Raw genomic sequence first — 16,019 nt, forward strand, 5'->3', positions numbered from 1 at the left:
GGAAGTCAATGGGGATGTTGTATAGGGGCTATTTTAGGAATTGTTGAAAGTCCCCAAAAGTTGTAGTCTTGACTGCACATGGCCCCCAAGCACCTCCAATGGAGAGCACCCCTTGAGCACAAGACCAGGAGTAGCTTTTGAGCATTACCAGTGGTGTGTGTGTGTGTGTGTGTGTTGTGTGTGTGTGTGTGTGTTTGAGAGAGAGAGAGAGAGAGAGAGAGAGAGAGAGAGAGAACACAGGTCATGGTACTACTAGATCAAGAGAAAGAGAATGGGAAGGAGAAGAGCGGCCTCCTGATGAGTCCCGTGTCCTTCTATTCTTGGTGAGACTAGGGCCAGAGAGATAGTGCAAGGATAAAGGTGCTTTGCTTGCATGTAGCTGACCCAGGTTTAATCCTCAGCACCACCCGAGGCCCCCAGAGCACTGGCATAAGTGATCCTTGAACATTAACACTAAAGTAAGACCTAAGCACCACCAGAGGTGGCCCCCAAACAAACAAAACTGAGTAAAAAAAAAACTAAAAAAAAACACTCTTGGTTCTTAGATCTCACTGCTGTGGTCATGCTAGAGTTGAACCCTACTCAGGGTCATCTTAGATCCCTGCAAAGTGGCCTCCTCAGCACGTCCTTCCAGGCACATGGTGCAGTGCAGGGACCCTTCAGCACCTCCTCATGAAGCATCTTCCCTCTTCCCAGACGGCTGGGAAGACCGGACGGTATTATTGATCTCCTTTGTGTATTTGTGCAGCATGTTCCACCACCTGCGTTTCCTTGAAGCTGCGTCCAAATGATAAGGCTCCAATATAAAGAAAACAGGCTGGGCACTGGAGCAGAGGAAAAGAATGCCTGGACCTTCCAACAGGGTAAGCCCCCCTACCCTCTCCCTCTACCACGAGGGACTCGGGACACTCACCTGGAGCCCTGACCCATCTGGGTGCTCCTCTAAGGAGAGGTTGGTGAGACTGAACTTATCTGAATCTATCATAGATGCTGGGCATCTGGACACTCGCATTTTGCCTGCTGGGAGCAGCCAATGGTGAGAAAGTTCTTTTTCCCCTTGAAAAGGGTTTTAGTTCCTCAGCTCAGCTCTGGCAGAAAAGAGCCTGAGGTAGGCAGGGCTTGCAAAAGCTCCAATAATCCTTCTTCAGGGTGCCAGAGAGCAGTAAATAGAGGCCTGTCTGCCAAGGGCAGGGCTGGGGGAGTTCATTAGAGGGGGAATCTCTTCAGAGCACCCATCACCTGCTGCCTTCATGCCCAAGATGTCTGAGGTCAGACTTTTCCAGGTAACAGCGGGGAAAACCTACCTGTATCCAACTGCAGATACCTCAGTACTGGTCACTGATCTCAGATCTGAAGAGCTGAGAGCTGGACAGAGTGACCTCTCAATGACTAGAGAGGTCTCTAGACCAGAGACTGGGCCCTGAGGTGAAGCAGGCAGTGGGTGTGGTTGAGGTGGTCTCAAAACACAAGAGTGACTGATCTGAGCAGCAGTAATGGTTGCCAGAGTAGGCCCCAAGCGAAGCCCTGAGCAGGGCCGGACTTTCTCTTCAGGGAAGGAGATTTGCTATGATTCCCTTGGCTGCTTCTCTGACTCGGAACCCTGGGGCGGCACTGCCATTCGGCCCTTGAAAGTTCTTCCCTGGAGCCCCGAGAAGATTAACACTCGCTTCCTGCTCTACACCAATGAGAACCAAAACAACTTTCAGGTGAGTCTTCTGTTGGGGGTCCTGGCTGCAACCAGCCTGGAAAAGGGGGTGTCTGTTTCTGTCTGCTCCCCCATGCCCTGTCCCAGAATCATGCTCCAGTTGCGCCTCCCAGATCTAAGCAAAACAGCTCTTAGGTAAAAGGTTGATTGAGTGAAGGGTTGACATGACCAGAATCTTGAGCTGATGTAATTTCTAGACTGGGGAAAAGCATTTAACAAAAACTCAAAAAAGGATAAGACATAAGTATCATTCCAGGCCCATCTGAGCTAGTAATGCCTAGCTTGGGAAGATGGAACCAGGAAAAGGCATCAGAGTGGGCCTCCATCTTGGAAGAGATGACTTTTACACTGACCTTAATAGGTCATAGCTTTGGAATAGCAGAGGTGGAAGAGGGAGATACAGACCTGAGATAATGAGATGCCAAAACGCGCCATCTTTGTACACGTGTCACAGATTCTCCTGCCTGATGATCCATCCAGGATTGAAGCATCCAACTTCCAAACAGACAGGAAGACCCGCTTCATCATTCATGGCTTCATTGACAAAGGGGATGAGACCTGGCTTACTAACATGTGCATGGTAGGCCCCCTGAACTCCTGAGCCCCAAAGTTTCCTGAGAAAGCCTTGCCCTGTTTTATTATGTTTATATCCCACAAACAAGTGCCATTGCTCTATGTCTATCCTTTTCTCTTGAACTGATTTTGCTCAGCATGATACTCTCCATATCCATCCATATATAAGTAAATTTGATGACTTAATTTTTTTTCTAACAGGTGTATAGTTTTCCATTGTGTAAATGCACCACAGACTTTTCATCTACTTAGCTGTTTTTAGGCACTTGGGCTGTTTCCAGTTTCTGGCTCTTGTGAATAGTGCTATAATGAACATAGGAATGAAGAAGGCTTTTCTGCATTGTGTTTTGGGTCTCCTAGGAAGTGGTATTACTGGGTCACATGTGAGCTCAATTTCTAATTTTTTGAGGAATGTCCTTATTGTCTTCCCAAAACACTGGACTAGTTGACTTCCCCACCACTTCTTCTTTAGACAATCACAAGAATGAGCTTAGAAATGGAGTGCACTTACCTCATACTACCTTTGTGCCATTTATAAATCTCTTCACAAAAATTAAAATTTCCATCAACATTTCTGGACTATATGACCAATGCTATGGCCTATCTCTGGGTTCTGACATGTTTTCCCATTGTTGCCAGCAATGCAATATGCAAGTATTCCCAGAAAACCCTAGAATTCATGATGCCAAAGATTTTGAGTTAAATTTTGGTGATTGCACTTCAGAAACAGTTAACTGTGGCCAACTTCTTTGCAAATCCCATGCTTAAACATACTATCTTCTTAAACACAGTTTAAGCCTAACACGAGGCTTATTGATGTGGGAACAAACATTTTCACTCCAATTTTTGGGTACTTCAGACATTTAACCAAAATAATGAAGGATTATTATAAATGAATAATGATGGAACTTTTCTTCAAATCTTCCCCACATCTCTGGGAACCAAGGTGGGTTTTTGTGAACCAGGTAGATAAGAAAGACTCAGATTGCAGAGTGGACAATACCTCTGCTATGTTCAATGCATCATCTACCAGTCAGCAGGACACACAATACACACATGTGCACACACAAATATATGTACAAGATAGCATCATTATTCTTCTCATGTATGCACTGATTTGATCTTTTTTTTTCCTGATACTTAAAATGTACCCAAGCAGACTTCCATGCACATGAGTAACTGACATATAGTGTTCACAGGAAAAGTGTCAAACACAGAGCAATTGTATCTGTCTTACCTGGCCTAGATAAGACTTTTACCAGACAGCTCTTCTGTCTCATCATCAACAAGCATCTTAGTGTAAGATATAATATTTTTGTTGGTTTTGAAAACATACCTGGCCATGCTTCAGGGATTATTCCTGGATCTGCAGTTAGAAATTTCTCTTGGTGGTGCTCAGGGGGAGCTTATGGGAGGGATGCTGAGAATTGAACCCAGACTGATCAAACCCTACCTGCTGTACTATTGCTCTGGCCCCAGATATAATTTATATTCAACATTCTCCTTATCTGTAAGATATTTCTCAGGATTGCTTTAAAAATAAAGATCCTGAGAAAATAACTCTTGAATTTGTTGTTTGTGGATTCTTTTCTTTTTGTTTTGTTTTGCTGATTCTGTTTTGTGGCCACACCAGGCAGTGCTCAGGTCTTACACCTGATTCTGTACTCAGGGTCATATCTGGTAGTCTAAGGAGACCATATGGGAATTGAACTCAGTTTTGCAGTGTGCACAACTGATATTTTATCTAGGGAACTACTTCTCTGGTCCCTGTATTCTTGGTTTATAGTGCCAGTTTAAGGTTAAGTTGATGTGTATTAGTACAATATCTAGATTAAACCTGTTCCTTGGACATCTAGAAAAATACTTTTCTTTTGAGCACTTTCAATCTTTTAAAAATAACTTTCAATTTTAATTTTTAAATGTCTGAAAATATGTTTTCTCCATGAAGAACTCAGCTGTCCTGACTGTAAAGTAAATGACACTTTCCTCCCATTGAGATTCTTAACGTTTCCCATGAGGACAAGCCCATAACTGGCTGTCTTGCCAAAAGACAAAGGACCACTAGGGATCAAATCTGCCACATCTTGGGCTGGCCACAAGTGGCAGCCTTTGAGCCCATGTCTGTTCAGAGGAGAGCTCTTTGCTCTCTTGATGTCCCATATCCAAGCTCCACTGCTTTATTGACTTTGATGGAAGAGCATCAGAGTGGTTGAGCTTGAATCAATCCTTAAGCCAGACAAGAAATGATTGCCAGGATGCCCTGGATGGACTGGTTTAACATTAATGACCATTTCTGATTCTGGGGGGGTGGATTTCACATACCCACAGCAACAATGATCTGGTGTCTCTCCTTTGCTAGAACATGTTCAAGGTGGAGCAGGTGAACTGCATCTGTGTGGACTGGAAGAAAGGGTCCCAGACCGGATACACGCAGGCTGCCAACAATGTGCGGGTTGTGGGTGCCCAGGTGGCTCAAATGATTAGCATGCTGATGGTGAGTGGCTAAGCACTTTGGGACAAGTGGCAGGGAGTCCCCACAAAGAATGAGAAAAATGCTCTTCTCTAAAGTTAGATATAAGTTTCTGAAAGACACTTCGAGGGAGACATACTAGTGGGAGAAAAATGGAAAAACACACTTCAGGGTGGGGCTTTTGGTACAATCTTCAACTGGCAGATAAGTAAATAGAGGCTAGGAAGGTTGGCTAGATTTCCAAGTAAAACACAAAACAGGTGAATATAAGAGCTATCTTTAAGTCCAAAATCACCTGACTCAAAGAGTAGGAAGGATATGAGAGGGGAAAATCCCAACATCTCCAGAGAGCATCGGATGGAACCCCCTAAGGAAGTTTGTGCAATTGGCTGTCCCCCACTTCACCATCTTATTTTTTTATTTTGTTTTTTTGAGCCACACCCGGTGATGCTCAGGCAAGCCTATGCTCAGAAATTGCTCCTGGCTTGGGAGACCATACGGGACACTGGGGATAGAACCTCGGTCTGTCCTGGGTACGCCATGTGCAAGGCAAATGCCCTAGTGCTGCGCTATAGCTCTAGCCCTTTCATCGTCTTATGGATATTGGGGTTTCCATTGCTATGATTAATTCATACTTTTCTTTTCTACTCTCCTCTTCCACTTTGCTACATATTTTAGGTCTTTTAGGTTTATTCATTGTGGTTCAGTCAGTCCTGGGAGTTCAGGAGCTGGGCGAGGAGTTAAATGGGAGGTTGAAGACCATCCAGGTCTTTAATACTTACAATAACATGAGTGTGATTCAAATTATGGTGGGAGTGTTATGGGGTTTGATGGGAGCATTAGGGGGGAGCATCTGGTGAGGGAGGTAATTAGAATATTTCCTTAGAAGAGACATCTGAGTTATTAGGTGGTGGCTGAGTGTATCCACATGAGATGAACTCATTTAGATATTGGGTTCATGGAGGAGGAAAGAAGGAATGACAACAGGAAGTGGAGCCCAAACAAGACCCAGAAGTGAGATGCTGGAAGTCTATTAGTGGCGAGTGGGGTGGGGTGGAGAATACCAGGCTTCCATGTTATTAAAATCACCCTCAGCAACCTGCTAAAACACATCTTCCCTCTACAGACAGACTATAACTATTCCCCTTCCCAAGTCCACATCATTGGCCACAGCTTGGGCGCTCATGCAGCTGGAGAGGCAGGGAGCAGGATTCCAGGTCTGGGCAGAATTACAGGTAAGACCCTACAAGTGGGGTTCCTCATTTTTGCATGTAGGAACATATTCCAGACCCCAGAATATGGTATTAGAACTTTCCTGGATTGAGCAACATTAAGAATCTGTGTTCCCATACTCAATAGTCAGGGATGTCCCCGCACAACTCCAGGTATGATAACCCTGGAGTTAAGCAGTGTACAACCCAAACAAACATATACCTTGGTCCTGTTGGTACTTACAGGCAAGTCTATTATGGTGCAGCTCTGACCATCTCTTACAGGCTTGGATCCTGTAGAAGCAAGCTTCCAGGGCACCCCTGAAGAGGTTCGACTTGATCCTTCTGATGCTGACTTTGTTGATGTGATCCACACGGATGCAGCTCCCCTAATCCCATTCATGGGTAAAGCCCGGTGTTGCGCCCCCTGCTGAGTCTGTGAACATGCGCATGAGTGTTTCAACCAGGAGGGCCTTGCATTGTGAGAAACTCACTACTATTCACAACTTGCAGGATTAGGATCAAACGAAATGATGGGTCACCTTGACTTCTTCCCCAATGGAGGCAAAGAAATGCCAGGGTGCAAGAAGAATGCCCTGTCACAGATCGTGGACCTTGAAGGCATCTGGGCTGGTAAAAAATTGAACAGAGCTGGGATACCCCTTTCCTGGATTGAGCAGCAGCTTTCCAAAAGCAAATCTTCAAAGGGAAGGACCAGAAAGATAGTGTAGGAGTTAAGACATTTTGCCTTGCATGTGGCCAAACCTACTGTGATCTCAAGCACTTGCAATATAGCCACCAAGCCTGGTTGGAAGTGATCCTTAGACACTGAGCTGGGAGTAAACACAGTTAGGAAATCCCACCCACTAAAAATTATTAAAAAAAAAAAAGAAATCATTGCTCTTGGAGGACATGCCAAGTTCCTTCTAGCCCAGTGCACTGCGATGTACAGTTCCCTACCCTTTGTGACTTCACCACTCCACTGATGTGTCTGTCCTAAAACATGGTCATGAGAGTCCCAAGGAATAGAGCAATAGTGAACACAAAACCATTACTTAAAGCCTCATTTCCAACGATCAGTTGAAAGATATTTAACAAAGGAGAAAATGTTATCAAAGTCACTAACTAGAAAGGCTATTTGGGAATCAGAGAAGGAATGAAGGAGTGTGGAAGGCAAAGGTAAAATTCCAGAAAATCATGTAGAACAACTTAAACATCCTTTTATTCTGCTGATTGCAGTCTGAAGATGCCCTGCCCCTAGTCTTGTCATGTCCCAAATGTGTCTGATAGGATCTCTCCAGCCTGGTGTCTAGAATGCAAGATAGCCCAAGGTTAAAGGCTCAATTCCCAGTTCCGCCATTTTTCTTGGCAATCAGTAGCTCTCAGGCTACCATCTGCAGATTGTTTTTGTGATGAAGGGCAGAGTGGGTTGCAGGGATTACACCTAAAATACACAAAGCAGCTGCTCTTGGTTAACTGCTTTCATCAGAACAAGGGCTTTGCCTTAAGATTATGAAAATACTGGAGCTGAAAAAATAGTACAGCAGGCAATATGCTTGCTTTGCACATTGCCTGCCCAGGTTCAATCCCCAGCAACGTGTAGGGTGCCCTAAGCCAACTATGAATAAGCCCCAAGAGCAGAGCCAGGAGAAAGCCCTAAAAGTGACCCCTAAATGACAGCAACAAAAAAATTTTCTGAAAATGTGCTCCCACTTGGAATAATCCCACTTGGAGAGAGGGGCAGGGAAGAGGTCAGGTTCCATTCCCAGATATTTTTACTTATTTCTCAGGCACCCGGGATTTTGTGGCTTGCAATCATCTAAGAAGCTACAAATATTACTCAGAAAGCATCCTTTACCCTGATGGGTTTGCTGCATTCCCCTGCAATTCCTACAAAGACTTCCAGTCTGTAAGTTAGGCTCTTGTCTTGAGAGCCATTTGGGGGATGGCTCTCCTTTCTGCTCAACTTCTGACAATCTGCTACTTGGTCTGCATCACTCCTCAGAGCTCACAGGCTCTGGAATGGAGAAAAAAAAACTGAGACCAGAGATGGTTCAAGTTCTACAGAAGACATCTGGGAGAGGAGGATCCTGGGTAATCAACAAGAGAAAGACCATTCATTGAGGTGTTAGAAAGGCTTTCTTCTACAAGTTTTGGACCTAGCTAGGAATGTTGTGGAGCTGGAAAGGAAGACAAGGAGTGTGCAAGATTAAGCAGGAATAGGAGAATGTTTGAGAGAAGGACTTCCTCATTTGGTTTAAGTAAATTTGGATGCTGGGATTCTATATTCTAACCTGAGGGCAAGGGATATGGGTGGTTGGGTCTATAAATCTTGAAGTGCAAGGAGAAAGAGAAAGGGGATGTCACCAGGACCTTGCATTTTCTGGCTCAGTCCATGTGACTATCTTCCCACCTTTACATTTAGTAGCTTCATGTTGGTTGTTCCCAAATCAGTCACTATTGGAAAATTTACACCATAGGAATTGGTCCGTGCCATAATTAAGGCATTGAATCTCAGAGTGAACTATTAATAAGTGAAAAAAAGCTGCTATTTATCTAATTTGGGGCCATGACACCAATTTTTTTCTAAAGCTTCTCTACGGAATATGTATCAGGCTAACCTCCCCAAAAGAAAAGTTTTTTTTTTAACGTTTGTCTGTTCTGGTCGGAGAAAGACTACAGCAGGTAGGGCATTTGCCTTGCACATAGTTGACCCAGGTTCAATCTCAGGCACCCTTTATAGTTCCTGAGCCCTGCCAGGAGTGATCCCTGAGTACCACTGGGTAGGCCCCAAGGTCAACAATAACAGAATATCTATTCCGCTTGCCTCCTGTTATAAATAAAGATATACAGACTGTAGGAAAGTCACTCTCCTAATCATGTGGATCATGAAAGGACACCCTAGCCTGCACCCTGATGCCTCTGTTCCCATTAGGACAAGTGCTTCCCCTGTCCAGATGAAGGCTGCCCTCAGATGGGTCACTATGCTGATAAATTCGCTGGCAAGACACGTGAGGATCAGCCTAAATTCTTCCTCAACACTGGAGACTCCAGCAACTTTGCTCGTAAGTTGCACTTTTACTTCTCCCAGGAACTTGGCTCTAAGCCCAAACCTTAGTGGGTGATGATAATCTTAGTAAATGATGATCTTTGATGATCTTAGTAAAAGCCTACCTTGATCTAAATCAACTCATTGCAAACTCAGCTAAAGATTTAGAAAGTCTGCATTTCTTCCATTTCATTCCCATGGCATGAAGGGACTGGACATAAGTTGCATAATTAATGGAGTCAGTCAGAATCGCCAAGCCTCCATGGACATCCACCATGAGTCTTGACCACTCCTCACTTCATTGTTATTTTCATTTTTCAGGCTAAGCTCTCTGTACCTATTCTTCAAGTGTGTTCAATAACAATTTCGTTGGTTCCAGCTCTTTATTAGGACAGCCATTTTCAGAAGTCCAATGCCAAATTCTCCATTCCCCACTCTGTGTATGGGCCATGTTGTCTGGATTAAGAGTGTGATACCTTGCTGGTGGCATATGTGTGGTAATCATATGTGGTAATCAAGAAAACTCTGCTAAAGGCATTTGGACACAGGGCCTGGTGGAGCCAGAGAGTATCGTGTGATAGCAAACATCCTCTGAGAGAATTCACTGTAAGGAAAAGACTATCTAAAAGTTTAGATAGACCGATACATGGCTATAATGCATGGGTTGTATTGTTTCTAAAGTCAAGTTGATGATGGTATAATCTATAGACAAAGCAAAGTAGATCTTTCCCATGCATAGTTCCCTGAGTTTTGAGAAGTTAATAGTCATGTATTAGTTTCCACAATAGGGTATAGAACATCTCCATCACCAGGCCCATCTACCTATATTTAAAAATATTAACAACCCTTTTAAAGCAAGCTGATGTGGGAAACACAGAAGTGGAAAACATCTTTTACAAAAACAATGAAATATTAAATATATAGCCATTTACTGAACCAGGAATTGATTTAAAGGCCCTGATTTAAGGGCTAGGTGCTGAACATTTGGCATTAGCAAGACACTCTTTTCAGTAAATTAAAAATCCAGCCTGGAAGTCTAAAGTTGAGCGAGCAATTGTGAATGTGTTGTATGTGACTTGGCGCATACTTCTGGAGCACAGAGCCAAGTACTGATCAGAGGGAGGAACAAAAGTGATATCTGATCTGCAAAGATGTGAAGGATGATTAGGTATTAGGCAATAGGTATACATGTGAGTGTGTGTCTTTAGGTATCTATGTTCATATATATGTGGGTGTGTCAAGGTGTCAAGTATGTACATATATGTGTGTTTGTATGTATATATTTCTGTGCATGTGAGCATGTGATATATATGTGTGTGGGCAAAGCTTCTCTGCTTATAAATCCAACTCCTCAGGAATAAATCTGACTGACAACTGGGCTCTGTTCTCTGCTGGACACTCACTGCGATCTAGGAGATGGAGCTAAGACATAGCCTGCCTGGAGCTGCTTTTAAAATTACTCTCCTATGCTCTGCTTCCCAGTGGGAACTAATCCCACATTCCTGCTCTTCTTCCCTTACCTCAAAACACCTCGCTGCAGAGCAGAGCAGCTCAGAATTCTATGAAATGAAGGACAGGCTTGGCAAATTTAGGCGCAAGTTTGGCTCTTGAAAAGTGGCTGGTGATGCTAAGTAGCTAAGCTAAGAATTGGATTGCACTTGGCCTTAACTGTAGGCAGCTCCATGAGGCTTGTGGTCCCTTGACAGCAGGGCAGGTCTAGACAGGAAAGCCCTGATCCACAGATGCCTCCTTAGGACCTAGTGTGAAGCACAGGTTATTTCTCAACTCTGGTACATTTATAAAAGAGACAGGGCAAGAATCTGGGGTGTGACATAATGGTTTGGTGCATGAATTAATGAACTGCCCATTCTCACATAGGCTGGAGGTATTCAGTGTCCGTGATGCTGACTGGGAAGATGGTTACTGGCCAGATCAAAGTTGCTCTGTTTGGAAGCACGGGCAACAGCCACCAGTTCGATGTGTTCAGGTAAAGTTCCTGTATTATGGTCTCATCGTACTTAGTGGACACAACCACCAAACCCTGGCACTGATGTGTTTGTTAATACCTTGTCACTCACTCAGTGTGTTGAAGTGAATTTCAGGCACCTACTAATATTTTTCAAATTTTTCTCATTATACATACAGTCTTTAGTTTTTCTCTTGCAATAGATCAGGTTTTAAAAACAAAAGCATGGACCAACAAGATAGGGCAGTAGGGTAGGATATTTGCCTTCTATACAACCAAGCTGTGTTCAATCCCCATAACCCCACAGTGTCTCCTAAACCTGCCAGTAGTGAGTCCTGAGTGCAGAGCCAGAACAAATCCCTGAGTATTGCAAGGTGTGAACCCAAAATCAAAATAATGAAATAGAAATAAAAAGCAAGACATAATTTCTTATGATCCATATCTTCTGATGAAAGATGTTATTGGTGCTAGACTAAGTGGAGAGTGCTATTGTGTAAATCTTCTGGGGTGAAGGAACTAATTTAAAGAGAATCCTATTGTTTTTCTATGTGTTTTTATTTGTTTGTTTGGGGGCCACACCCGATGGCACTCAGGGATTATTCCAGGCTCTGCACTCAGAAATCACTCCTGGCAGGCTCGGGGGCCATATGGGATGCTAGGAATCTAACCAAGGTTCATCCTAGGTAGGCTGAGTGCGAGGCAAACACCCTACCACTTATTGCTCTTGCCATCTGTTTTTTCTTTTATGTTTTAAGTAGAAATTCATTGGAGTTTGAAGAAATAATATCTAAATAATTGCCAGAGGCTGCTGTCAATAGAACTTTGTTTCCCAATTCTTTATCCTTTCTGCAAGAATTCATTTGGAAAAATAACCTCATGAGTCCAGAGCCTTTTAGTCACTGGGCTTTGTTCTTATGCATGAAATGTTTCTATTTCTCTACTTTAAGGGGGATCCTCAGACCCGGCTCCACACATACTAAAGAGATTGATGTAGAAGTGGATATTGGAACCATTGAGAAAGTCAAGTTTCTCTGGAATAATAATGTAGTGAACCCAACCTTCCCTAAAGTGGGTGCAGCCAAGATCACAGTGCAGAAGGGCGAGGAGAAGACAGTGTAAGTACCTGGGCTGGTGCCTGGGAAGGCCAGAGGAAATCTAGGTTTGTGATGGAATGATGGGAGCTCACCCCAGAAAGACACTTGTGTGTCCATCAGAAAAGTGCTGAAAATCCACAACCCTAGGACCTCTGGAAAACACACTACTAATAAACAGGGACCATACACAACTCCTACTGGGGGCTTGCTACTCCATCTAGGAGTATACACAAGAGATGAGCCTATCTTCCGGCAGCAAAGAATAGGGAGAATAAATTTCTGAGCCTGCAAATAGGAGTCCCACAGTTGCTCCACTTCCAGAAGGTTGAGAAGGAAAAAGGCTCAGAAGAAAAAAGAAATCAGTTTCAGCCAATGGCAGCCCCTTTGCTAAGACAGAGATAGCATTCATGTGATGGTGATGACAGTGGCAGATTGGTTTGTGCTGTTCCTTCCACTGGCAGCAGAGGTATAGGAGGGAAATGAGCTGAGTGGGGCAGAACAATCATCCTCCAAAACACAGAACCTACTTCTGGTCATAAGAGGTTCTGGTGGAGAAGAGGTTTCTGGATCCGCAGACCCCAGAAATCTTGAGTTTTGGGAGATCAGGTAGAGGGACAGGATCAGATCCCCAGGTAGGCAATAAATGGGCCAAGACTGAAGCAAGATCTTTCTTGTCCTGGGATGCCAGGAAGGGAGAGGTAGGCCCAGTGCAGAACCCAGAGAAGAGGGGGCCTCAGGAGATCCTGGAGGTACTAAAGGCCCAGCCAAGGTCTTCCTTTCCCACAACACAGGGAACCGGGCCACCTCCTCAGTGAGTGAAGTTTAGGATAAAGTCTTCTGAAATCCTAAAAATTCAAGGTATGGGGCAGAGACAGTTCAACTGGTAGAGCCTATTGAGGGCATATGTGAGGCCCTGAGTTTAGTTCCTGGCACTGTAGGTTTACCCCACATTGCCTGAAAACACCCCCCCCCCCTCAAGAATGGGGCTGAACTTTGCCAGCTGTGAGGCTAATGAGAACAAAAATAATTAAAGTGTTGGCCCAAAGACACAGTATAATTGGGACATCACTTGCCTTGCTTGTGGCTGTCCTGGGTTTGATCCCTGACGTCAATCACCACTAGGGTCCCTTAACTACCAGGAATGATCCCTGATCCAGGAATAAGTCCTGAGTACCTCCAGGTATGGCTCCAATACAAAAAAGTGTTTAGATAAAAAGAATGAGAATGTAAAAACTGGCAGGAATACCCAAAAGGTAGCTGGCTACGTGCAGGGTTGGAGAAAGAAGCAAATATGAACACACAATGCCAAGGCTCTCCCTGTTTACACCAGGGAAGGTTGCCTGGCACTTTCTAAGCTTTCTAGAATTAGGACAGGACATGCCTGAGGCCAACCCTGAGGCAGCCTGCTTCAGCTAAGCCACAAGCTTGAGCACAGTCTCCCTTCTCTAAGGAAATGTGTCTTGAGGTAAGTTCAATGTTGGGCATCAGATGTTTTCAGGATGAGAAGAGCAAAACCAATATCAAACATGAAAAATGAGTTTGGCAAGTAAATGAGCTATGTTAATCAAATTTTTAAATTATTCTGTCTTAGAAACAGTAAGTAACATTAAAAATATGTTAGGAACTCAGGGATAACTCAAGAGGTAAGTAAAGGCCTGACATGACTTAGGCAGGGCCTAAGTTTGATCCCCAACACTGTGCGGATCTCAGTAGCACTCATCTTTCTGGTTACATCAATGGACATGGTAATTACCTCAGGGAATTTCCCCCATAAAACAAAACCATTATATTATTGTTGAATGCAAAAAGCAAAACCAAGCTTTGAGTCTGATCTCTTCTCAGGACACCCCAAGATATATTTGTCACCTCATTGGTGTTTCAATCCCTACAAAAGAAACTTCTGTTTAATATTCCCTCTAAGGACAAAGGGTCAAAAGAGACAGACCAAGCAGATAATGCAGAGGTCATAGCTCAAATACCTGACCCAGGTCCCACCCAGCAACACAAGGCCCTGAGCATTGCAGGGAACAACCATGGAGGTGCCCAAGAACGCCAGGATTGCCTGGTAGACCCTAATGTGTAAATCCAATGCACATTGCATAGCACAGAGCCACCATCCCAGTTGGTCAGTTATCACCTGGAGTGATCCTGGATCCCCTGAGCACCACTTTAAGACCTCCCCCCAAACAGATAACTATCTCCTCCTTACTGCCCCCCATTTTTTCTTCTTCTTTTTTTCTTTTTTTTTTTTTTTTTTGGTTTTTGGGCCACACCCGTTTGACGCTCAGGGGTTACTCCTGGCTATGCGCTCAGAAATCGCCCCTGGCTTGGGGGGGACCATATGGGACGCCGGGGGATCGAACCGTGGTCCGTCCTATGCTAGCGCTTGCAAGGCAGACACCTTACCTCCAGCGCCACCTTCCCGGCCCCTCTTCTTATTTTTTTTCATTATTAAGTACCTACTATATGACTGGCCAATAAAAGAGAATCAGAGTTTGAGCTATAAAGAAAAATGAGACTCCAGATCCAGAAAAGGCCAAATGACTCTGGAAAGTCACAGAATTAGGGCCAAGGAGATGGCAGCACCTCAGGCTGTGAGGGGGGAAGTGGCCATAGACACCAGAATGAGGGGTCTCACTGGCAGTGAGACCACAAGGGCTAGACACCAGGAGGGCTGGGAGGGGCAGGAGGCAGGTAAATGGGCTGGGCCCTAGGGTTAGGGTGAGGAGTCAGATGATCAAAAAGAGGGGTAGAGGGACAGTAAAAATGGGCCCAGACCCAGGGCAACACTTCAGAGGAGGCCGGGCCCCTGGGAGAGCTGCAGTAGAACTCAGCTTTCTTGATTACATCAATGGACATGGATTTTACTTCAGCACAAAAGAGAGCCAGGCCCTCTGCTACAAATGAAACACCCAGTGCTCAGAGACCTCAAGCAAACAGCCTCGAGTCACCCCCCAAAAAGGCTTTGGTTTTCTTCACAGGTACCATTTCTGTAGTGATGGAACCGTGAGGGAGGACGTCCTGCTTACCCTCATGCCCTGTCAGAACACATTCTAGAATGGTGTGAACAGCAATAAAATCCACTCATGCATCAACTCAGTGTCTGTGACTGGTGTTAGAACACTTAGGAGCTTTCTCAGAGTCAGGTTTCGCTCCCTTGACTCTCCACTACACAGCTCTTCTTCAGCCTTCACACCCACTGTCTTCTTCTCATCTCAGGAAGTGGTATAAACAGATTATCTTGAGTGTGGGGCCTTAGGAGGTCCTAAATAGAGTCCTTTACCCTGCCCCTCCTCTCTCATGTGTATAAACTGAGACCCAGGGAGAAGAAAGCACAGTTATTCAAACTCCAGTTAGGACAAAAGACAGATCATAGCCAACTTATGCTCAAATGTGACCTTCTTGTGGTGGACGGTTTTGTGATGATGGGAACCCTGGTTTTTTGTGGGGTTTTTTTGTTTGTTTTTTGGTTTTTGGTTTTTTGGGCCACACTCCTGGCTATCTGCTCAGAAATAGCTCCTGGCAAGCACAGGGGACCATATGGGACACCGGGATTCAAACCAACACCTTAGGTCCTGGATCGGCTGCTTGCAAGGCAAACACCTCTGTGCTATTTCTCCGGGCCCGGAACCCTGGTTCTTTTGAGGTGTAGGGGGGCTCCAGTATCTGGAAACCATGGTGAGTACGTCAGAGTTCTCTCTGAACCTGCCTGGAAGGATGGTTCTGATAGGATATGTCAACATGGGTATCTTCTGAGGAGGACCGTGTCATCATACCACATTAAAGATCTCAACCAGGCCTTGTCCTGAGTCCTGCCCACCAGAGGACCCAACCAGCCCTCTGATGGTTCCAGGAAGACTAGGCAGGACCAGGAAGTCACACATGTCTTGTCTGAGCCCTGAGTGTGGTCCCACTAAAGCCCCAGATCTCATACCCCTCCACAATAATCTG

General features: G+C 44.7%; 1 protein-coding gene across 1 annotated transcript; it reads left to right on the plus strand.

Annotated features, from left to right (window-relative positions):
- Positions 1–987: 987 nt before the first annotated feature.
- On the plus strand, positions 988–15,125 carry PNLIPRP1 (pancreatic lipase related protein 1). Its single transcript, XM_049790440.1, has 12 exons — positions 988–1,036; positions 1,552–1,706; positions 2,160–2,285; positions 4,638–4,772; positions 5,875–5,983; positions 6,245–6,364; positions 6,473–6,592; positions 7,750–7,868; positions 8,895–9,024; positions 10,887–10,995; positions 11,922–12,089; positions 15,050–15,125. The coding sequence occupies exons 1-12, from the start codon at positions 988–990 to the stop codon at positions 15,123–15,125; spliced, it is 1,416 nt and encodes a 471-aa protein (XP_049646397.1).
- The last annotated feature ends 894 nt before the right edge of the window (positions 15,126–16,019 follow it).

Source organism: Suncus etruscus, chromosome 17, assembly GCF_024139225.1.
Source record: "Suncus etruscus isolate mSunEtr1 chromosome 17, mSunEtr1.pri.cur, whole genome shotgun sequence".
NCBI classification, from domain to species: Eukaryota; Metazoa; Chordata; class Mammalia; order Eulipotyphla; family Soricidae; genus Suncus; species Suncus etruscus.